The 24,358-nt window shown below is 35.4% G+C and overlaps 6 protein-coding genes across 8 annotated transcripts; 5 read left to right on the top strand and 1 right to left on the bottom strand.

Moving 5' to 3' along the window:
* Positions 1 to 467: 467 nt before the first annotated feature.
* On the top strand, positions 468 to 8,989 carry LOC103928261 (hydrophobic protein RCI2B-like). 3 transcript variants are annotated; one of them, XR_007258097.1, is made up of 4 exons: positions 471 to 641; positions 911 to 1,008; positions 1,342 to 1,469; positions 1,582 to 1,735. XR_007258097.1 is itself a non-coding variant. In XM_048583461.1 (3 exons), the coding sequence occupies exons 1-2, from the start codon at positions 561 to 563 to the stop codon at positions 992 to 994; spliced, it is 165 nt and encodes a 54-aa protein (XP_048439418.1). In that variant the 5' UTR covers positions 468 to 560; the 3' UTR covers positions 995 to 1,008; positions 8,779 to 8,989. The 3 variants fall into 3 exon arrangements, 2 of the variants coding, with proteins under 2 accessions (XP_048439418.1, XP_009335547.1); XM_048583461.1 differs by lacking the exons at positions 1,342 to 1,469; positions 1,582 to 1,735 and adding an exon at positions 8,779 to 8,989 and having other exon boundaries at positions 468 to 641; XM_009337272.3 differs by lacking the exon at positions 1,582 to 1,735 and having other exon boundaries at positions 1,342 to 1,486.
* LOC103928259 (hydrophobic protein RCI2B) lies at positions 7,683 to 8,989 on the top strand. The gene is made up of 3 exons (XM_009337270.3): positions 7,683 to 7,857; positions 8,165 to 8,262; positions 8,778 to 8,989. Exons 1-2 carry the CDS (start codon positions 7,777 to 7,779, stop codon positions 8,246 to 8,248), a joined length of 165 nt encoding a protein of 54 aa, XP_009335545.1. The 5' UTR covers positions 7,683 to 7,776; the 3' UTR covers positions 8,249 to 8,262; positions 8,778 to 8,989.
* A 2,797-nt stretch (positions 8,990 to 11,786) lies between these two features.
* LOC103928258 (hydrophobic protein LTI6B-like) lies at positions 11,787 to 13,126 on the top strand. The gene is made up of 3 exons (XM_009337269.3): positions 11,787 to 11,957; positions 12,134 to 12,229; positions 12,827 to 13,126. Exons 1-2 carry the CDS (start codon positions 11,868 to 11,870, stop codon positions 12,215 to 12,217), a joined length of 174 nt encoding a protein of 57 aa, XP_009335544.1. The 5' UTR covers positions 11,787 to 11,867; the 3' UTR covers positions 12,218 to 12,229; positions 12,827 to 13,126.
* Positions 13,127 to 14,781: 1,655 nt separating this feature from the next.
* Positions 14,782 to 17,535, bottom strand: LOC103928276 (anaphase-promoting complex subunit 11). The gene is made up of 5 exons (XM_048583388.1): positions 17,530 to 17,535; positions 16,922 to 16,997; positions 16,711 to 16,762; positions 15,812 to 15,930; positions 14,782 to 15,178 (listed from the first exon to the last, which is right to left on the bottom strand). Exons 1-5 carry the CDS (start codon positions 17,533 to 17,535, stop codon positions 15,063 to 15,065), a joined length of 369 nt encoding a protein of 122 aa, XP_048439345.1. The 3' UTR covers positions 14,782 to 15,062.
* Positions 17,536 to 17,929: 394 nt separating this feature from the next.
* LOC103928275 (agamous-like MADS-box protein AGL80) lies at positions 17,930 to 18,844 on the top strand. The gene has a single exon (XM_009337287.3). The coding sequence runs from the start codon at positions 17,996 to 17,998 to the stop codon at positions 18,635 to 18,637; it is 642 nt and encodes a 213-aa protein (XP_009335562.2). The 5' UTR covers positions 17,930 to 17,995; the 3' UTR covers positions 18,638 to 18,844.
* A 3,332-nt stretch (positions 18,845 to 22,176) lies between these two features.
* On the top strand, positions 22,177 to 22,854 carry LOC103928274 (agamous-like MADS-box protein AGL80). The gene has a single exon (XM_009337286.2). It carries the CDS (start codon positions 22,177 to 22,179, stop codon positions 22,852 to 22,854), a length of 678 nt encoding a protein of 225 aa, XP_009335561.2.
* Positions 22,855 to 24,358: the final 1,504 nt, after the last annotated feature.

The following is a 24,358-nucleotide window of genomic DNA, read 5'->3' as shown; positions in this document are numbered from 1 at the left end:
ATGTGAAAATTAAAAACGGAAACAACCATAAAATTTTGACAATTCAAAGAATTTCCAAGTTGAAAACTTAAGAAACATTGCAATAAATTGTAAACATTTAGATCACTCTTTCTGTTGCAAACTTAAACCTCAATTTTTTTCACAGCATAAATACGTAGAAATTGACAATCTGGCTGAAATATCTATCTTCATTTTGAAGGACTCAAAACTTGGATATTTTATTATGCATCGTGGAGGGTCCTTGTTAAGAACAAAGTTTAAAAACACGTCGGCACATACAACGCACCAGACGCACATACGAAACCAACACGTGTCATCTTACCCATTTTTAAAACGCAGCTGTATAATCCTCTTTCCTTTATTCGGAAGCAAAAATAATTATGTTGTATGTGCACCCAATGGTTAACCTCCACGTGGTTCCTTCAGCAGCAGAAGTTGCGACTCTATATATATGTACCCTTTGCAGTTTCCTGTAAAAGCAGTCGGATACTTCCTAGTTCTTGTTGTATAACCTCTCTCTACCCCTTGTAGTTTTCTGTCTCTTATCAAACTTGATAAGTATGGGTACAGCAACCTTCATCGACATAATCATCGCCATCCTCTTGCCACCTCTTGGTGTCTTCCTCAAGTATGAGTGTCGTGTAAGTGTTAATTTCTTTTTCGAGTCCGTACTTTATAGATGTTGTCTGTCATACAAACACGTATTACATACTAAAACTGCTTGATTGTTGATAATCTGTCATATAAACACGTATTACTTACTAACACTGCTTGAATCATCATGTCAGCGAAATTCTATAGATGTAACAGTCATACAGTACTCGTATAACATCGTTGCTCTAATTTGTATATGATCTGTGTTGATGTGTGTTTTGGAACCGAATTTGTTTAACATCGTTGCGATTTTCAGGCGGAATTTTGGATCTGTTTGGTGCTGACACTGTTTGGTTACCTCCCTGGTATTATATATGCCATCTATATCCTCACCAAGTGATCCTTTCAATTTATGTAAGCTCCAACTTCTCTATCGCTCAAATATTTCTTGTTTATTTTTTTGTTGTAAAAGGGTGATATAGTAGAAATAGGATAGAGTGCCTTGAATTGGAGCCTCAATAATAACCTCGTTAGAAATTTCAACTGGCTCTGTTTTAAATTTGAATATGAAAATGAAAGAATACGTAGAAAGAGGATAAAATGCTTTAAAATAGAGCATCGATAATAATATTGTTAAAGATTTCATGAAATAAAATATTCTAATCTTTTTAAAGGAATAAAACTGCCTGATTGGTGATTAATGACTCATTTTACTTTCTGATCCTTTTTATCTTTCTTATTGAGCAGGTGATGAAGGATGTGTTCGAAGGGCAGCTATGTCTCTTTGTTTAGGTATCAAGGGTTTGTTTTCAACCGTTTGATGGATTGTACTTATCTGGTGTAGCCAAATGGATGGTTGACACTTCATTTATGTAGTGCGTATCTACTGTCATTGTTGATTGTTTTTTACCTTTTTTTTTTTTTTTTTTTTTTTTTTTTTCCTTTCATTTTGATTTGAATAAATGCCTCATATTTGACTATTGCCAGCAAAATACAACGAGGAGCACTGGCAGCACTGGGTTATTGGGGTGGTGCGTATACATTGCCCTCGGTGTATCTCCGCTACTATTACATGTGACATCTTTCAAACAATTAACTTAATGAATAAATTATAAACTATAGTGGAGTAAAAATTACGTGATATTGATTGTGCATAGAACTCGTGCTTGTAGCATTTGCAAGGCTCTAAAGTTATTTACAATCAATGTTATGCTATATTTTCTAATTTGGAGTAGCACTTAAAAGGAGACGACCACGTTATCCTGAGGTCACAATTCTACAACCACGACTAAAATTTTGTCCTACTCGCCTCCACACTACAATACACTTAACATGATCACTGTTCTAAAAATTCCCGCCTAGCACTGTCTAGGCTCCGTCTAGGCGCTAGGTGGTTGGTCACCGTTTTGATTAATTCCTAGACGTTTGAAAATTAAGAAAGGGCCCATAAACCTACTAAGGCACCCGCCTAGACTGTTTAGGCACCTATCCAGACCCGCCTAGGCATCGACTCACTTAGGCAGAAAATAGATAACTTTCATTTTGTATTTTATTTTTTTTCAATAAATTGTAAGAGACTTGTCGAATACTTAAATGAGCACACATTATATGCTTGTTCCCCATGTTTTCATTATGTTCCAATACTTCATAATATATGTGTCGTTCTATTTTGTAGTTTATGATGAAATTATATATATTTTAAGTATAAACATACATTTATTTACATGAAATATAATGGATTTAGTTAAATCTGCCTAGTCCATCTAGACACCTGCCTAGACCCCACCTAGCCGCCTAGGTGCTAGGCCCTAACTCGCCGCCCGACTAGCGCCTAGCGTGTTTTGGAATCTTGAATATGATACTACCATATGCAAACAACGCTATTAAAATTTTAACTTCTCCAATTTCGTGTCCTAAAAAGGGGCAACCCTTTTGCTTCTACGTTTTTATATGGGTCCATCCTTTAAACCAAAAACACATTTGGCCTCTCAGCCCGGGCCCAAATTTGAAGGAACCAGACTGAAACCGGTTAAAAATGAAACAGGGCGAGCCGAGCCGGATTTTGAGATTTCTAAATTTAGAACCGGACATAGCCCTGCCTGTTCAAACGGTTCGATTCAAGCCGGTTCCACGGGTCCAAGTACAATTTATTTTTTTTTGGGTCAGCAAGCACAGATGGGAGCCATGGGATGACCTAGTTGAGGTCGTCTTCCACATCATTTGAAGGCCAACTCTCCGCCATTTGCAATCAAGAGAGAGAAAGATCTGCGAGCTCTGCCGATTTTCCACTAGGATATTCTGCGAATCGGACCGAGTGATGTCATGCTGGAACTGCGACACCAAGGTCCAAGGCGCCAATTTCTGGTGGCTCGCTAATTCCGGAACCTCTGCCACAAGTGCCAATGACCATGTCTCTTCTTGAGGTTGAAGATATTATCAAGTTATCAAGCACTTCTCTTCAACCAATGGCTCTTATGGGGAGATTAACTTTCTCTTCTCCCAACTCAAGCTAGCAAATGTGAAAGGACATCAACTCTTTCACTTTCCAACCAAAAATAGCAGATGTGGCTTCTTCGACCATTTTCAAAGAAGATGTTAAATAGGATTAAAAGTCATTCAAGTGTTCTTCAATAAATATATCATATATGATGTGGCATGTGAGTCATTTGAATTCTTACTTTCTATTTGCGTTTTTTGATAGCAAACAAAAAATAAGTCAAATATATTTTATTTAATTTTTTAATGTGTGAGTCTCATTAACAACCAATAGAATACAAACTAAAATTAATTTTGATTATTTTTTAATAGTTAATGTAAATCTAAACCCAATAAAATAATAAAATAAATATTTGACACGTCCATTAGAAGAGAAGAAGATTTAGCACTTGTATTCAATTTGCGGCATCAACTATCAAATAAAATTTGACATATTATATTTGACATATCCTCTGGAGATACTTTTAAAGAGATTATATTCACACACCCCAATTTACTTCTCTCACACCCTTTTAATTTTTTTATTTTTATTTTTTCTACATACCACTAACACTTGATAGAAAAGTATTAAAAAAATTAACAGAATGTGGGGAAAGTAATTTGGGGTGTAAATATAATCTCCCTACTTTTATACACCAAGCATCTATCTTGATGATTTTATATTATATTAATATTATAACTTTACAATCTTAGCTACACTTTTCAATGTGCAAGAGTTGTGCATTGTTCAAGGGAGGCAGATTATATGCCCTCTTGTTGTGCCATTCCCATCCCTTACTATTTTGTGTGGTCACAGTTAAGCCACATCAAACATTTTATATTAATTTTTTTTATAGAGATAATAAGACAAAAAACAATAGGAATATAAAATGTTGACATGACTTAATCGTGACCGCACAAATAGAAGAGAATGGGAAGGGCACCCAAATAGGAGGGGCAGACAATCCGCCTCCTTGTTCAGGATGGAATTAAAAGAAACAAGTTGGGACTTAGGAAACGGTCTGGGTTCCTCAAAATCTATTACCTACCTTGCCTCGGTAATTATATGGACCCGCCCCACCCCAGTCCATTTTAAGTTTTGATTTTTTGGACCCGTCCCGCACTCGGCCCGAACTGCATAAACCTGCTCAAACCTGAGGGTTTAGGACCAGTTTGCCCACCCCTAATTTGGCCATCTAATCAAACGAACAAATGGGATTTCCTCATTGGGTAAAATGTGAATCAAATGTCTAAAACCATAATCTAATACCAATCGATTGTCTTGGGATTGGGATTGCCTTTTACTCAAACTCATAAGCCATCATTATTTGTCGCATATGGGAAGACGGTCAAGTCTTCCGCATGTATGGTTCGGAGTTTCGACTTCGAAATTAAGGACGGCTGTCTCACGTGCCTAGCACGTGCATTTGGATAACTCCTTGTAATTTGTGGGCTATATACTTCAAGCCACCATTGCCGTCATTGCTTCAGCACATGTAGTGCAGTGGCAACTTACAAACAGTTAGATTTTCCTGACAACTTGTTGCTCTTAATTAACCTTTACCTGCCATTTCATGCTTATGGGAAACAAGGCCCCCCACCCAATCAAGTGGATGCATGTTATTAGAGCATCCCCAGTGAGAGACTTTATATAGGGCTGAAAAAGTGGTGGATATAGCCCATTTTAGAGTTCCGAGGAATCTTTGGACCTTTATAAAAGAATCTCTCACAATGAGGCGCTATATCTTTCGGGCTCCATATGGGGCTATATATATTTATTTATGTTTTAATTTGATTAAGCGATGATTTTTTTTTTTGTTTTTTTTTTTTTTGTGTTAGCTTTTCTTAAGTTGATTTTTGGACGTGCTATCTTAAATTTTTTTTGTGAACCCTTCAAGCTATTGTGACAAAGTTAGATTTCATCATTTATGAATTGTTCGTTGGATTAGATTCCCTTATCTTAATCTCATCTGTTGAAAAAAAACAAATCTCCACTTCGTCCTTTGAAATAATTTGATTTTCACGTATAACACAACAATTTACCTATCACCAATTGGTAAATTAGTTTCATACAATTTTTGAAAAAAAAAATATTTGAAAATTTCACCCATCAATGCCCATGAACGTTAAATCAATTTGAAATTTTAATTCTTATGGAATTTAAAACAATCATTAATTAGCCAAATTGCAAGAAAAATAAGTAAGAAAAAAGAATTCAAAAAATAATAAAAGGAGAGTATAAATGTATTTGCAAGTGGAGGGAAAGTGATAGAATTTTGCTCACATGAGTTGCTACTTTTTTGTGGGACCCACTATTTTTGGGGCTAGATGTAGCCTAATTTTATGCTACCCAAGAAAGGAAGTTGCTAGCTCTAGTGGTGGATCTAGCCCTATTTTCTAGCTCATTGGGGATGAAATTTATCGCTAAGGCTAGAAATGTGGTAGCCTCATGGAGGATAAAGCCTCCGTTGGGGATGCTCTTATTGCAACACATGTGATGATGTGAGCTTCCTATATTATAATATAGGATGATGTTATCAACACATCCCTATTTACGAGAAAATTTTAATACATCAAGATTACAATTTGATATATTAAGCGTCATAATATAAATGGTTGCATTTTATTTTTTCAAGTATCTAATCACTTTTAGTCTTGTATTGTGACACTTGATATATCGGGACATGCTCCACGGCACATTAAAAAATTTCTCATTTTTATCTCTCATACACTCTTTGTTAATCGTTGTTCTTTGATACTGTCGATTCATTCAATTTAACGTCCGAAAATTAGAAAGGGTGTAGAAAAGGTAAAAAAGAATGTGTGGATACACCATCATATATGTATCATACCATTATAAGTAAGGTTAGGTGCAACGAGTTTGCTGTCACTTACTCAATATGGCTTTCTAGGCCACTAATATAAGTTTTGAAATAATGCTAGAGAAACCAAAATTTGATCCTGTAACATTATAACAGCTATGAATTATTTTGAGAATCGCGCAAAATATCAACCGATAGTCGCAATTCCATAGCAGAGCTAGTCAAAAGTTTCCTGTTTTATCCTTTTATAAAGTACTTACTTTTTCAAACTAAAAATGCATCCGTAATTCAAATGTGAAAATTAAAAAACGAAACAAACATAAAATTACAATTCAAAGAATTTTCAAGTTGAAAAATTAAAAAGCTTTGCAATAACTTATAAACATTTAAATTATGTTTTATGTTGCAAATTTAAACTTCAATTTTTTTCGCGATATAAATACATAAAGATCGACAGTCTGGTTGAAATATTTATCCTCATTTTGGAGGACTCAATACTAAGGCTATCTTCAACCAAAGGCTGGCCATGGCTCGTCTTAGCCCTCCGGCCCTCCAAGAAATTAATATTTTAATGAACAGTGCATGATCATATTTCTTACCATCTCCAATCGAGGTCCAAATGGCTCGTTTTAGTCTTGTCACAAAAAACCATCTCCAACTGATAACCAAAGGGCTATAGTATGAAATGTAAAGAATTGAAATAAAATAAGGTAAGATAGTATGGAATGATGAAAAATTTGTGAGAAATGGTGTAAGAAAAAAATTAGAAATTAAAAAAAAAAAAAAAAAACTAATGAAAAGGACTTGAAAACTTTGAGTTTTAATGATAAAGACAAAATAAAGGTTAAAGTAAATAGTATTAGAATTGACTTTTTAGTGTAAAAATATGATTTTTCGTTAAAGTGAACAGTACCAGAAGCTTTTCGTTAGTTTCCCAAAAAAAAAAAAAAAAAAAAAATGAGCTAGCCGGCGGGTTGGCTGGCTGGCTGAAAATGGCCAGCCGGTTGGCCTTTTTTTATCCAGTAGGGCCCACGAATCTTTTGGCCTAATCTTTGATTGGAGACGATTTTCAGGATTTTTTCAGCCATCTGATCTTCTGAACCTTTTGATTGAAGATGATCTTAGATATTTTATTATGCATCGTGGAGGATCCTTGTTAAAAAAAAAAAAAAAAAAAGAAAAAAAAAAAGTGGGCTGGGCACATGGAAAAGAACAAAATAAATAAATAAAAAGGGCTTGAAAACTTTGAGTTTTAATGATAAGAACAAAATAAAAGTTAAAGTAAATAGTATCATGATTGACTTTTTAGTGTAAAAATATGATTTTTTTGTTAAAGTAAATAGTACCAAGAGCTTTTTGTTAGTTTCCAAAAAAAAAAAAAAATGAGCTAGTCGACGGGCTGGCTGGCAATGGCCAGCCGGTTGGCCTTTTTTTGTCTAGTGGGGCCCATGAACCTTTTGGCCTAATCCTTGATTTCAGATGATTTTCAGACTATTTTTAGTCCTCTGATCTTCTGAACTTTTCGATTGGAGATGGTCTTAGATATTTTATTATGCATCGTGGAGGATCCTTGTTAAGAACAAAGTTTAAAAACATGTCGGCACATACAACGCATCAGACGCGCATATGAGACCAACACGTGTCATCTTACCCATTTTTAAAACGTAGCTGTATAATCCATTTTCCTTTATTCGGAAACAAAAATAATTATATTGTAGTCGACCCAATGGTTAGCCTCCACGTGGTTCCTTCAGCAGTAGAAGTTGCAACTCTATATATACCCTTTGCAGTTTCTGTCAAAGCAATCGGATACTTCTTAGTTCTTGTTGTATAAGCTCTCTCTCTGCCCCTTGTAGTTTGCTTTCTCCTATCAAACTTGGTAAGTATGGGTAGAGCAACCTTCCTCGAGATCATCCTCGCCATCCTCTTGCCACCTCTTGGTGTCTTCCTCAAGTATGAGTGTCGTGTGAGTGTTAATTTCTCTCTCGAGTCCGTACTTTATAGATGTTGTCTGTCATTCAAACACGTACTACATACTAAAACTGCTTGATTGTTGATAATCTGTCATACACATATGTATTACGTACTAACACTGCTCGAATCATCATGTCAGCGAAATTCTATAGATGTAACAGTCATACAGTACTCATAGAACATTGTTGCCCTAATTTGTATATGGTCTGTGTTTATGTGTGTTTTGGAACCGAATTTTCATGCAGTTATTTTTTATGAGGAATTTGGATGTTTATATGTGGTGGATTGGTGATTTTCAGGCGGAATTTTGGATCTGTTTGGTGCTGACACTGTTTGGTTACCTTCCTGGTATTATATATGCCATCTATATCCTCACCAAGTGATCCTTTCAATTTATGTAAGCTCCAACTTTTCTCTATCGCTCAAATATTTTTCGTTTATTTTTTTGTTGTAAAAGTGTGATATAGTAGAAATAGGATAGAGTGCTTTGAATTGGAGCCTCGATAATATTCTTGTTAGAAATTTCAACCGGCTCTGTCTTGAATTTGTATATGAAAATGAAAGAATACGCAGAAAGAGGATAAAGTGCTTTAAAATAGAGCATCGATAATAATCTTGTTAGAGATTTCAACCAGATTTGTTTTGAATTTAAATATTTCATAAAATAAAGTTTCTTTAATCTTTTTAAAGGAATAAAACTGCCTGATTTGTGATTAAGCAAATGTGCCTTTCTAATTGGTTTATCAACCCCACTATGATTCAGTTCGACAAAGAAAAAGATGTGGGTCCACTTGAAAATGACCTGCAATAATTTTAAATATGCCATCTATTAGTAATTTGTTGTATGCTTAACAAAGAAGGATTAATGACTCGTATTACTTTTTGATCTTTTTTATTTTTCGTATTGAGCAGGTGGTAAAGGATGTGTTCGAAGGGCGGCTGTGTCTTTTTGTTTAGATATCAAGGGTTTATTTTCAACCGTTTGATGGATTGTACTTATCTGGTGTAGCCAGATGGATGGTTGATACTCCATTATGTAGTGTGTATCTACTGTCGTTGTTCATTGTTTTTTTCCTTTTTTTTTCCTTTCCTTTTGATTTGAATAAATGCCTCATATTTGACTATTTCCAGCACTTACACAATGCATTGCCTTTGTTCAAAGTAAATTGCAAGCACTATCAAATTCGTTGCAAACCATTAGCATTACGAAGCCAATGCTTGTTGCAAACTAAGACCTCAAAAGGTTCACTTCAATAGGACTGGTCACATTCTTCCGACGAAGTACGAAACACCATAATTTGGCTCCGTGGATTTTAATTGAGGAAAATCATCTTCGCTCTTCCCTTTTCTCCATTCATCCATCCCTCGGTAGTAGTACAACAGAATTTATCAAACCAAAAACAAAGAACAAAACAATGACAAAAGCGTTGAAGGAGAGAAAATGAATGTAAAAATCACTGTCCTTTATTTAGCGCCATCATTGAAAATGAGATATTTTCAACACCATGTTTGAAAATGAGATATTTTGCATGCACATATCATATCAATCAATGCAAGCCAACAAAAACGTCGGTTTCCTGTATTGAAACCCATGTTACAATGACAACTTTGACATTGCATGTTTGCAACTTTGATGAAAATATCCATGGTGTTCATGATGATGGTAAAGTTTACAGGGTGTATTCTTTTTCATTTGTTTTTCTTAATTAATTAGATGCTAAAGAGGGACTCTCTATGGATTCTCTGATACCTCATGTTTTTTACACAATATTTTATAATGTTGGCACGGAAATTGACTTTAAACTGTGAGGTGACAAGAGAGTTTATAGATAGTCCCACTATAAGAGAGTCCTCTTAGCATTTCTCCTTAATGTTGGCAGAGGTGTTATCTCTAAATGGATTTCAATCAATGTAATTCTCTCGCACGAAACGCACCGTGATAAACAAAAGGCCAATCTCTACACGCGTAACTTTGTAAGTGTGTTGCAAGAGACTAGTGAGAATAATACTTAAAAGGACACAAGATATCATACTATATCAATCAACTGGTCTAATAAAAATGTGCTTTATTTTTGTTTTCAATTGGGGCATGTTTCTACTTCAAACTCATTACCCCATAAACAAGCTCCCATGCGTTAAAGCATGTGGGAAGAAGAGAGGGTCAAGTCCTCTGCATGAAGATTATAGTTATTAGTTTGGACTTTAGGATTGAAAATTCAGAGGACGGCTACATCACGTGCATAGTGTGTGCATTCGGATAAGTCCCTATTGATCGCTACACACTTGAAGCCTTCACCACCGCCGTTGTTTCAGCATGCCGCGGCAACCTACAAGCCGTTAGATTTTCCTTGCAGCCTGGAGGCTGGTCGAGACGCTTCATCCCAATGCTCGTGGTCTTGGGTGGCAATCAAAGTGAAAGATTGTGTTGAAATTGTCTTCCTCCAAATTCAATTAGACTTGAAAAAAAATTAGAGTCTTGCAACAAATTATTTTAAATTAAATTGCAACATAGTGATAAATCTTCAATTACGTGAACCAATTTATATTTTCCTTGAAACAAGCAATATTTTGGGAGGTGGACTTCTATTTCGGGGCCTCCGGGCCTCCAATAAAAGAGAGAACTATTTTAACTTACTAAACTACATGCTACTTGCACCCCACACCAATTTTTAGTAGTTCAATAACGTGTTTTTTTGTCGTTTATTCAAGGGTAAATTACATTTTACCCTCTCAGGTTTGAGGTCAATTTCAATTTCTTACAACACCTTTAAAACATTTCAATTTCATACATCTGTTAGAAAATCCGTTAAGTGATGATGTGGTTACCAAATTTGTGCCACGTGGCAAAAAAAATAAATTTTTATGCATTTAAAATATTATATAGGTGGTTTGTGGGGTGGGGGAGGGGGTTGCATGTGGGGAGGGGTGTGCTCGGGGAAGAAGATGGGTTTTTTTTATTTTTTATTAATAGGATAAATTATTATAATATTTTAAATGCATAAAAAAAAAAATCTTTTTTGCCACGTGGCACAAATTTGGCAGCCACGTCATCACTTAGCAGTTTACTAAACAGATTTTCTAATGGATATATGAAATTGAAATAAAATGATAAGTAAATGTATGAAATTAAAATGTTTTAAAGATGTTGTTAGGAATGAAATTGACCCCAAATCTAAGGGGGTAAAATGCAATTTACCCTTTATTTAAATACGGCCGCATTTGGACCTCTTTTTTTTATCCTTTCCCAAAGGCAAATTACATTCATAATTCGATCTTAAACAAACCCCTAGTAACATGTCAACAAATACATAATTAAATTTGCCAAATCTAGCACTATTGAAACAAAATATGAGTTTAAACTTAACTGTAAGGGTTAACTACGTTTTACACCTTCTTACCTCAAACGTGCTGTTAGCTCTAACTAACAGAGTAGCTAGGATTCTCTACTCTCTAAATCCCTTCCTCAGTTCACTCTTATTTGAAATGTCACGACTAAATCACGTCAACATCTTGTGTTGTTCTTTTTAGAAAGAGAAAAAGAAAAAAAGTAAGTGATGAGAGGAGAGGACTAGATGAAGGAATTTCCAGGGAAGAAAATCTTACGCCCTAACTATAATATACAAGACGCACATGGGAGATTCGCACGTGCCATGTACACCCATTCCATGAATAAGCTGAGCTGTATGATTCTTGCTTCTTTATTCGGATACGGATTCTACAGCCGCCCTACCACGCTGTATGATTCTGATGGAACCCCCAAAAGTAAGATTTACTTCTCTAGAAAGTTCACGTGGTTAGGGAACCGCGTGGTGGTAAATACCAAATTGTATCGCTTTGTTTCCACCAAATCTCCACGTGTCCCATCAGCACACGGAGGAGCTGTATATATAAACCACTCACGGTTTCTGTCTTAGCACCACACGCCTCCACCAGTTGCCCTACTTCTTCTTCTTCTTCTACCAAACCTCTCTCAATTTTCCTGCAAAAAAATTGTCAGCAAATATGCCGAGCGAAGGAACATTAAACTGCGTCGACATCCTCCTCGCCATCCTCTTGCCTCCTCTTGGCGTCTTCCTCAAGTTTGGCTGCCATGTTAGTGTTCTTTCTTCTGTGTCCGTTTAGTTTGTAGAGATTATACGTCACACGAACACGCACATGGTAACGCTGTTTGAATCGTTAGACCAGTAGAATTCTACGGATGCAACGGTTCGACAGTGATATTTACGGGTTCATGGTTCTAATATACGGTGGATGTGATGTTTTTTCAGGTGGAATTCTGGATCTGTTTGTTGCTGACCTTATTTGGTTACATCCCTGGGATTATTTATGCCATTTATGCCATCACCAAGTGATGTCCAATTTCTGTAAGCACTCACTTCTCTTAATTCGCTGATAATATATCTTGTTTCAGTAACTATTCCAGCGCTACGTTTTTAGCCATCTGCATTCTAAATTGAATATCTTATTATTTTCTCTGTATTCACATGAAAAATCCATGACAGAGGATCTTCGTCGGATTCTCTTTGTGAGGATTTCAGGATCCTTCAATCACATTCATTCATCATATATGTGCGGTTAGTTTTTGTTAGGTATTGTTTGTATTTAATTTTATATAAAAAATTTAATATAATTTTTGACCACACGATGTACGATAAATAAATGTGATTTAAAGATCCTCAAGATCCTTATAAAGAGACAGCGAGGTTCTCACTCAAAATCCATGAGATTAGAGAAGGAACGTTGTAATCCCTGACATTTCATTCAACCGTTTGAATTTCAAAACAACAAAATTTTCTTTTATTTTTTGTTAAATAAAAAAGAGGATAAAAGTTTAAAGGACCTGATTAGGCAAAAGTTCCTTTCAGTGGACCACCGGCCCAACTATAACTTTGGGAATGGGTCCACGTGACATGACCTGTACCAACTTATTTATGCCACGTTTGTTTTCCTTCGCTGGACAGGTATCAGAGATGCGAAGGACACATATGTCATTTTGTGTTTGCAGTATTGGATTGTTTTCAGCCGTCTGATTATCTGGTGCAGCCAAGTGGATGGTTGATGTTTACATGTAGTGATTGTTCCTTTTTTGTTTTTTATTTTAATTTAATTTTCCTTCCACCTATTATCTGTCTATTGTAAAAGTGGACTGATTCTATTCACACACTTAGTCTTATCCATTATTTATTTTTCAATGCAATTTTTTTTTTTTTCGATAGTAATGTAATTTGGTTTTTCATTTCATCCAATTGGGTTACAGGGTATCTTAGCTTTCCGTATAAAATATACTTAAATTTCTCTAATTTATGAGAGCGAAATTCAAAGTGGAATTTCACTGGGCACGATACTCTCGCCAACTGACGTAATTCACTTTTGCAGTATTAGTTGCATTAGTGGTTCGTATGTATTGTTTGTAGCGTTGTTGTTAAGCAAAAAGGAAAGAACCCCTACCCATCAGTCAGGCGACATATTCTTTTAGGATGTGAAATTTGGATTTGGATCCCATCTAGATTTGTCAGATTCAAATTGTGAGTATCTTAGGAATTCTCATATCTTAATTATTCGTCGTACATTGTACAGTAAAAAATCATTTGATTTTTTTATTCAAAATTAAACACAAATAGTACATGACAAAAACTGATCGCACGATGTACGATGAACATATAAAATGTGGAGATCCTTAAGATTTTCACAAAGTGGATCCGAAGAAGATCCTTTTCCGTGAAATTTGTCTCTCAAATATATTTATAAATTTCAACCAAAAAAATAGATAATCTCTCCTAATTAATGAAACACTCTTTGCCAATCAAAAGAAGATGAAAAGACAAATTAACCTTCTATCACACAAAAAAATGATGGGAAATAATGTAATTTCACAAGTCCAAATTTTACGATTTTTTATTGAAACCTCACCTATAAATAATGTTAAAATACCTTCAATATTAAAAATAAAATAAAATAAAATAAAAAACCTTTCACTTCCCCACGTTCTCTCTCCCTCTCTCTCCCTCTCTCCTTCTCATTTTCTAAAAAATATGTGTTCATATACACAAAATATGTAGGCAAATACTAGTATAATTTATAAAAATATGACTTTAAAAACAAAAACATTTTGGCCTCAGTGGTTCTGTTCAAGAGGAGCGTGAAGGAAGCTACCTAGCATCCAACCAATTGCATCACGACAGTGAAGGTCCGACCCCTCTGTTTTCATTTGTACACAGACGCCACCGTGACAATGCATTCGTGTCATAAAAACTCTATACTAATAGCGGAGGGACAATGAAACTAAGATGCAAGTAAACAGTTTTAACAAACTGAACTACAAGCGCACTGCAACCCAAGTGTTCAATTAACTTTAATCTCAGTTTCTCCAAAATTGATTACAAGCGAAGGGATTTAACCATTTGTATTTTCTTTTTGTGTCTATCTATCTCATCACATGATCCATTGAATTAAATAGAGGCAAGGAAACAAACCATGATGGATAACTAAGAATCTATCCTACTAAAGCTACTTTATATGTCACTTTCTGAGTTGTGTTTTTAATCCTCGGTCAAATAATACTTTGTCTGAAACCGTATTAAGAAAGACATATATGGTAAGAGCAAGGCACAGGTGGTGTCTAATCCAGGAGGTTGCGCACCAAGTAAATAACTAAAGCAGTGAGAATCCATCAAAACTTCAACCCAACTCTTTATCTTTTCCAAATTGACAAGTACCCTTTGTGAGAATCCAATTCGAAATTAAGATTGACAAGGCATTATCTAGTTTATTAAATTCATCAAGATAAGAAGATTACGAGCAGCAAAACAAAGTCAGCGGTTCTATAAGGCCGCTAACACTGGAAAATTCCTCGGTTCATGTTTCAGCAGCGATCCTGAAAACCGCTAAAGATGGAATTTTTTTTTCACGCTGCCTCTGCTTCCCGAATCTTAATTGATAAACAAACATATAAAACATGGTTCAAGTTCACTTTTAGGATCTAGAGATTAATAGAGCGGGTTTATGGAGGGAATACAATGAATGATTGAGAAGTAACGCCTCAAGAGGGAGTTACTTCCGCTCACATAGGCCAAGACACAGCAGATATAAGGTGGTCTCAATTTACATCAACCAGTATACAATCAAACATTTGCAAACCTGCGGTTGAAGAGGGAGAGAGTACGCAAGAATTCCTTAAAAGTGATTCCAATCTTTCTATCATCCTTTGAATTGCCACTCCCTACGGCACATGGGGCAATGTGCCTGAGACGTCTGTGAATTTACCCATTTTAAGATGCAATGAAGATGGAACGCATGGTTGCATGCACCCCAAACTGCGAATAGAAGATAATTTGTCGTCAAATTGTATCAATAGAAATCACACTACTAACGCAAAATGTGAAATGTCGCAATCTGGTTGGTTCAATGCAAAAAATAACAATTCAGTTGGGCCAGCTTGATACTATAATCAGGAATACAGGGGTTGACCATTAGCTTCGGAGCATATCATGGTAGTTGTGTGCATTGCAAACCATGTGTAAGATGATGTTCTATGAAACCATGTGTTAATGATGTTCTAAGGTGTCGGCACAAGATCTGATGTTAGGCATTTGAATCATATTTGGGAAGTTCACAGTAGAAAAAGAAATAATATCCGAATGTCGATGCCTGTAAATTATCAATGAACTGTATATTCCATAATATTTTGCAACAAAGCATTGCTATGAATCGATGCTATTATATATGGAAGAATAGCAAGACCCGCATAAATCATGATAGGAAAGTGAAAAAAGGCACAACCATGTGGACACAGGCAACATGAGCTTCACTTTTCCACCAGAGCACGTTTATAGGTCAATATGAAAATCAATTTCTGGACATGGACCTTAATAATAGAAGAAATGTAAGAATTTGGTGAAACATAAAACATGGTGCAGGGCATAAAGACGGTAATGTTAGTGACTTACTTAGTGGGCAATCATCCCCAGGGAGTTTACAATCGGGACAACAACCATCAAATGCCATCCTACAAATCCCACATGTTTCGTCTTGTGCATCCCATGTCCATGAAGCAACAGCATGCCATCTGAAGGTCCAAAAGGATAAGAATTAGAGCTCCAAAGTAGACGAAATAAAACATATCCCAGAAAAAAGGGCACATCAATGTTAAAGACAGATTCACATATGCAGGAATTGATTAATGAACAGATCAGATAGAGAAGAGGTAAAGAGGACATACTCTGTTTAAAACCCAAAGCAGATATTTGCAAAGAGAGTCGGGTCAAGAGAAAACTGTTTGAATGCGTCCAACCATTTCACAACATAGATGTTTCAAGTTATAACAAGACCACACGAGCAAATGGGATTCTCAAGTTATTACGATTATTGTTATCAAAATACTCGCACCGAATAATTAAAGGGGGAACATATGCTAGAGATTCATGGCTAACTTATAAGATACTGATCTAGTGATCGACATTTGTAACATTAGACTACAATCAAGGTAGTAAAACTCTAGAGCTCATTAACTATTCGTAATTCATGACAAGAAGACAAATAATAGAAATTCAACACTGTCAAGTGGATATTCGTTCCACCATGATTAAATGCAAAATTTTAACACCATAGAAGTGAAAGAACAGAACACTACACAAGCTATTTCTAAAATATATAAACTAGTAGATTTGAAAGAAACAACAGAATCGAAATCGTAGCAATTCGACACTATCAAGCTGAAATTTAATCTACCATATGATTAATGCAACAAAGTTAAAATAAAAAGAAGAGGAGAATGAAAAATCCAGTTACAAATGGTATAAAGTAGTCTTTTGAAAGAACGAACAGAATAACACAGTGAGAAGGATACGCAAAATGTTGACTTTCATCTTCTTCTCCTGCAACTGCAAAACCCCAAAACCCTATATTTCAGAGCAGTGAATTAGAATAAATCCCAAATGTTCCCAGAATTTCAGGAATTTCATATTCCAAAATGTACTCACCGAACAAACTCCTCGATTCAAGCTCAATGGAGATCGCAAGCCTGAACCCTCTCGAGACTGAAATATGTGGCTAATTACTGCAGAAATCGGACTCTAATTCCGATTCCAGTTCCGGTTCCGGTACCCCTCTCGATATCTCCCTGTCTGCAAAACCCTAATTGGAAAAGGGAAAGCCGCGGTCCAGTTTTGGGCGGGTTGAGAGACCACCGCTCAATTGGGCTAAATTTGAATTCATAATGTTTAACATTTTGCAAGTGAGCCCAATAGTAGAAAGGGAAGTTTTTCGAGAATACGTTATACTGACACGTAATATTATTTGTCCAACTTTATAATATGTTCGATTATTAGAAAGTAGAAATTGAAAATTCATTATCGCATCAGAGTGATAGGTGAACATTCGAAGGAGGGATGAATGGCTAGCGCCCAAAATTTCTGCTCGAGAGATTTTTTTTTTTTTTTTTTTTTTTTGCTTAAGATGTTTTTTTTTCATTTTGAAATGTGGAAAGGTAAAATTAGAAATTGAAACTTCCTGATAGATAGATAGATATATATACATATATATATGTATATGTATGCCAGAAAAGAGAGAAACAAAAATTTCTTAAAGAAGAAAGAATTTTACCATATATGTAATAATTGTCTTTTAATGAATGAATGAACTGTACAGAAAATTTTGCGTTACATACATGCATCTTTTTATGAAATTTCAGGATAAACTTCCATATTAAACCAAAAGGTGGATAATATCAAATAAAAATCCAAGAAACCCATGTAAATAAACTTCTATTATGCTAATAAATCCCCGGCCTAGATTTTCATACTGTAAATTTGTTAGTCACAGAAATATCAAAGTAGGTGATTTTTGCACTTTTTTTTTATTTATGACTCTCAAATAAATAAATCAAATGAAAACAACGATCATGATTAAACAGAAGTATGTGTCAGTCGTAAAAGATTGTGTATTTGCCGTTTTAAAAGTATTAAAATTTCTATTGAGGACAAAATCTTTCGTAATTGCTTTAGAGTAGGCCCTTGCAAAATACTATAAATAGCATAGGTTTCGATTAAGGGTAAAGCACACCGATCTGAAACCTAGAGCCGCCCTCTTCCTTTCATTTCCCTAGTTTCCATTTCTCTTTCTTTTGAGAAACTATGACTAAAAGGAAGCTAAAACTAGCCTTCATCGAGAACGACTCGTCACGAAAAGCGACATTCAGGAAAAGGAGGACGGGCTTCATGAAGAAGATGTATGAAATCAATAAACTTTGTGATGTCCCAACATGTGCTATCATGTATAGTCCAGATCAGCCTCAACCTGATGTCTGGCCTGATCCTTCGGAGGTGCGACGCCTCATCGAGCTGTTTAAGAACGTGCCTGAGAAGGAGCGAAACAAAAAGATGGTGACCCATGGGATGTTTCTGAAGCAGAGGATCGAAAAGGAGCAGGAGAAGCTGAACAAGTTGAAGAAAGAAAACCGAGAGAAAGAACTTCGGATGGCCATGAGCCAATGCCTCGCGGGGAAACCCTTAAATGGCTTGGACTTCACCAATTTACAGGAAATGGGGTGGATGATCGACGAGAAGTTGAAGGACATTGCCGTGACAAAGAGCCGAAAGGAGAACGAGCTGGCAAAGATAAATCAACCCTTAGTTGGACAACCACCAGCGCATGCAACATCAGCCGATGAGAACACTCAAGACGCCATACAACTGGCTCCATGGTCTGTGGGGGGCGTGCGGAGCTCAAAATTTGGTGAAGTGGATGATCAGATAATGCCGCTTGGGGATTATTAGGACTACCATGTTCGGTGGTGCTAGGTGGTCTAAGAACCCTTTTAATTTCTCTTAAGCTATTTAAGTAGTTTTTGTTGTTTGTTATTTCTGTTGTTTTGCTTCAGCGTTGTTTTAAGTTATTTCTAGTTTGATGCTTGTTTACCTTGGTATCAAAACCACAGGGTTTGTATGTCTCTTAATTTCTTGATTTTATGTACTAAAAATTAATATTTTATATATGAGAGTAGCTTGGTAACTTTGGTTTGCATTATATGATTTAGTGTTATTTCTCATCTCGAGTAAATGAAAAATCTTAGATTCGAATATCATAGTTAACGAGTTTGAACCTTGAATGTAAAATCTTTGTTCCCTCAAAGCTACTAAAAATCACCCAAATCTGAAACCATATGACGGTTGGATTAAATGGTAGTCATTTTTTTTATTCTTTGAAAAGCTGTATTCGTCGATTTTATTCACTACAATTAGTTGTCTTAGATGTTTTAGAGTTTCTAATTTTTCGCAAGAATAATTTATGAATGACAAATTAAAGGATAATGCTAGAGAGACCAAATTTTAAATCAAATTTGCAAACCAAAATGATGTGTCACCAATATAAAATAAATGCGTCAATCAACATGTTAGTACCTATTCAATCATTAACAACCACATCGTTTGGTTTACAAAATTTGGTTTAAAATTTTAATCTCCCTAGCATTACCCTAAATTAAATATTGACGGTTTGGGTCGTTGAAAATGGTTGGAAATAAATACTAAATTTATTACTTTTTAATCGACTAGTTATATGATTTTGAATTTGTGTGATTTTTTGTGGAAGTGATTTTTGACGAAAGACTCAAAAGATTGAAATTCACTATGAAGTGGCTTAAAAAAAGTGTGTCAAAATGTATGTATAACATAGATTTCAATAAATTACATTTTGTCAGGATTATGTTCTCATACCTTATCTTTAAAATATTGTAATGTCAAGCATACCGTTGTGTTTTGGTTCTCATGTTAGACCTTCATTAGTTAATTGGTCACATTAAATGTCAAGTGATGATGTGATAACTACATGTTATGCATATGCCAGATAATATTATATGGGTACAAAATATAATTAAAATTATAATTAGGGAGTTGTTATTGATACTCTAGAGAAAGTTTATATTTTTCTTATTTTTTGAACAAACAATATTATCTATACTACGGGTGTGGGGAAGTGGGCTACGCCTCACAACGGGCTAGCGATAATATGATTCAAATTTGTCTTTACCGAGAATCGAACCTAAGACCTCTCACTTACAAGTGAAGAAGAATATCACTAGACCATAATACTAATTACATAGAAAGTTGAGTGCACAATTTGCACTTACGCTGTCTAAAAATAATAAGGAAAGTTAAGAACGAATTCTAAACCTGTATTTTACACGACATGTCTTGAGTTTAATTTTTGACGTTGGTAAATCACACTTTATGGAGAACCACGGCACCCATCCTCCAACAACAAAATCCAAGAATTAAAAATCAGAAAATAAAAAATGAAACCCACCACTCGCGCAGTCGTCAACGTCATCACCAACTTGAGTGGCTTCATTGTTGTTTCCCTGTCCATTTCATATTCAGATCATGAAGCCGCCGTAGTGTTTCTGTCAGGGGTCTCCGTCTCCGTGATTAAATCCAGAAAGATTAACGCCATTGAAGAAATGAGGAAAGGAACAAAAGCTCCATATATATATAATTGTTATAAATTAATTAGTGCACTCGAAACAAAGAACAGAATAACACAGTTAAAGGTCACGCAAGAAATTAGTTTTCCAGCCACTGGAGTTTGTGAAGTGGAGATGGTGGGTAGGAGTAGGTTAGGTCAAAAGTTCGAAACCCTAACAAAAATAAAGAATGTTAACTTTCATCCTCTTTGTCCTGCAAAACCCAGAACCCTACATTTCGTAGCAGTGAATTAGAATAAACTCTTCCTGGACCTTGGCACCTTACTCCAACTCAAAATGTGCCCAAAAACAGGAATTCAATTTCGAAATTGCGATTAGGTGATTCTAAAACCCTAAATCTACTTACCGAGATGAACACCTCGTTTTGAGAGGGATCGGAAGCCTTAACCCTTTCAAGACTCAAAGGTGTGGCTAATCACCGCAAAGGTCCGATCCCGTTTCCAATTCCAGTTGATCTAGAGACGAGCCCTAATTGTGAAATGGAAGAGCAACCCTAATTGTGAAAAGGAAGTGTTGCAAATCACAATACTCAAATTGGGCCAGTTTCAAATTCATTAGTTTAAATTTTGCAAGTGAGCGCAGGCTCAAAACACCCCCAATGGCTGTAAGCAATTTGAATAATGTACTCAATAATATTTATGGACGAAATATTTTTGCAGGTAATACTATTACATGGTGTTACTTAGTCACTTATGTTATGACATGTTTTAATTATTAAAAACTTTGCCTAGGTTTCTATAAAACGATTTACTATCATATAGTTTCTGTTTCTAATATAGGGACAAGTAATGTTTTTGTGACTTCGTTAGAACCCTAAATTTGTTGTGAAGCAAACGGTAACTCATCGACTTGCCAAATTTTCTTAAATGAGCGTTATCTTTTTTTTCTTTTGGCATGATCGAGGTGCGCTCTAATTTAATTGGACACCATGTTAGATAATTATTGTAGTTGATGTCAGGCTTCCGCCGCCTTCGGAAGATTTTTAGATCATTAACAATTTCCCTCTCGTACCGCTTAGGTTCTTCAAAATCCAAAGCAAGCAAAACTTACTCCTAATATTTTTTTTAGCCACAGCGAAAACTCAAGTAGCTAGGCCATTGCATTCGGAGTGGTGGTTGAGCATTCGGAGGAGAGATCGATGGCCTATATGTCCGGCCGCTCAAGAGTTTTTTTTTTTCTTTTTATTAAGATGTTTTGATTTTTTATCTTTAAATACGGAAAAAGTAAAATTAGAAATTTAAGTTGTCTTGATATATATGGTATATTCATAATATATGCCAGAAAAGAGTGACAAACAAAAATTTCTGAAAGAAGAATGGATTAATTACCTTATTAGTAAGTAATTACCAAAGATATAGCGATATAATAACTCTATTTTAACTAATGAATAAATCATACAGGAAAATCTGTGTTTTCATACATGCATCTATGTATTCAAAATTCCAGACAAACTTCCATAAAAACCAAAGGTTGGATAATATCAAACAAAAATTCATCAAAATCATGTAAATAAACTTCTATTTTGCTAAAAAAAATCCCCAGCCTAGATTTCATATTGTGAATTTGTTAGTGGCATAAATATTAAACCCAATGTACATATATGCCAAAATAGTCTACATTAATTATTGTATATCTCATTGTAAAAGTAATAAATTTCTTTTGAGGTCAAAATCTTTCATGATTGATTAAGGTTAGCCCTTGCAAAATACTATAAATAGCATATGTAGTATAGGGTTAAAGCACACACTATAACCCTAAAGTCACTAAGCCTCTCTTCTCTTCTTTTTCCCTAGTTTCCATTTCTCTCAAAATTTTCTCTATTTTGGGAATATCATGGCTGGGAGGAAGAAGGTGAAACTAGCCTACATCATCAACGACGCGTGTCGAAAAGCATCATACAATAAAAGGAAGAAGGGCTTCGTGAAGAAGATGAAGGAAATTAGTATTCTTTGTGATGTTCCAGTATGTGGTATTCTGTACAGTCAATATGAGTCTCAACCTATTGTCTGGCCCAATCCTTTAGAAGTGCAACGCCTCATCACGCAGTTCAGGAACATGCCTGAGGAGGAGCGGAATAAAAAAATGGTGAACCATGAGATGTTTCTGAAGCAGAGGATCGAAAAGGAGCAAGAGAAGCTGAACAAGCTGAAGAAAGAGAACCGGGAGAAGCAAATCCGGATGCTCATGAACCAGTGCCTCGCTGGGAGGCCCCTTACTGATTTGAACTTAGACGCTTTGAATGATATGGACTGTATGATCAAGGGGAGCTTGACAGAGATTGTCACACAGATCAAGAGCCGGAAGGAGAAGGAGGTGGCGTTGATGAACCAACCCCAAGTCGCACCACCACAAGTGCTTGCAGCCACAACTGATCAGAACATGCATGCAGCAATGGAAACGCAGGTGTTTGATCAAAGCAACATATACACCAAGCAGACGGTTCCATGGTTCCTTGGGGACGTGCCAAACCAACAATTCGGTTTTGCTGATGATCAGATCCCACCCCTTTGATTTCCCTCCAACTATTTATTGAGTAGTTTTTGTAATTTGTTTTTCTGTTTCAATAGTGTTTTAAGTTGTTTCCAATTTGATGCATGTTTACCTTGACATCAAAACCACAGTGTTATTATGTCTTTTAATTTCTTGAATTTTATGTAGTAAAAATTTAATTATATAAGAATTTTTTTTTGCATTCATATATTTTTTTTTAATTAGGTGTTATCCTCTAACATTTTTAATATATACTTGATAGGTTTCAAAGATTCATATATATAAACATGTATGGAAGGGGGAAGATCAATGAGAAAATCAAAGAAATAACGACCAATCAACAAGCAAACAAAATTATGGGACCTATCAACCAGTGGGATGAATAACTTAAGACTTGAAGAGCAATTCTTTATGTATGTTTATACCATTTTTTATTGAATAATAATGTTTATAACATTAAAGGGCAAACTTCCGCCCCTTTAGTTAACTCTAGTTATCTGGAGTAATAAAACATTGTAAGAAAACATTCAAAACGCAAGTGATAAATTTTTCCTTTTCGTTATATGCATATATTGAAGAAGAAAAGAAGAAGAAGGTGTTTTATATGAAAGAATTTTATCGAAGACTAATTCACGTAGGTACATTTGTAAAATTATGTATGTCAATTGGTTTTACGTATGTATAATTGTTCAAGCTGGATTTCTGGGTCTGGTCCCTCGCACAGCTTCTCGGGGAAATGGCTCTTTCTTGCCCATTGGGCAAGATCTTGCTACTTGGTGTACTGTAAGGCGAGTTTATAGTTAGTTTGAAAGGTGCCTTTGTGGGGCCTTTGGTGTAGGCCTTGAGGCTCACAGTAAAAAAAAAAAAAACAAGGATCTAAGGTACCACTGTTATCTTTGTATAATAGATTGTTGAATGGAAGTGAATTAAGTTGGTTACTTGCATCCTAAGTTACTTAGACTTCTTGTTTATCAAAAGATTGCGACAAATGGGTTAAGTTTGCAATAAGTTATTTTCTTGCCTTGTAAACAAGGACTTTTAATTCATAGTTTTATATGTCCAAAATGAAGGGGGTTCAAGGTCCTTCCAACCATTTCCTCGATCAAAGTTTACTTTAATGAAAACAGGCTTAATAACTTAACCAGATCCGAATGCAAATGAAACTCTTAAGTAGAAAACAGTTGAAAATGATTTAAAAACAAGAAGGAATGTACATTAAATGACAGATATACTAAATGTAAATACAAACAAAAGAGACTTGGGCAAGATCTAACCTAGTCGGGCGAGGTTTAACTTTTTGCAACCACTTCTCTTTATGTTTACAAGGGTTTGTATGCAATGAGGGATGAAAAGTAAATATGTTTCACTAGAGGGAATCGATACTACAACAGTAAGGGAAGGTAGCAGAGCTTCTAATCTCGACAAAAGATGACTTTCTATGAGGGAACTATAGCTAAAAAGGACTGGATGTGGACAAAATTCAGCTTTCTGGGGTACAAACTAGCTTGAGAGCAGAGTTTGATAT

The sequence above is a fragment of a genome, unplaced genomic scaffold (assembly GCF_019419815.1).
Source record: "Pyrus x bretschneideri cultivar Hongxiangsu unplaced genomic scaffold, Pyrus_bretschneideri_v1 Contig2, whole genome shotgun sequence".
Taxonomy (NCBI): domain Eukaryota; kingdom Viridiplantae; phylum Streptophyta; class Magnoliopsida; order Rosales; family Rosaceae; genus Pyrus; species Pyrus x bretschneideri.
This window is presented reverse-complemented; position numbering and strand designations above follow the sequence as displayed.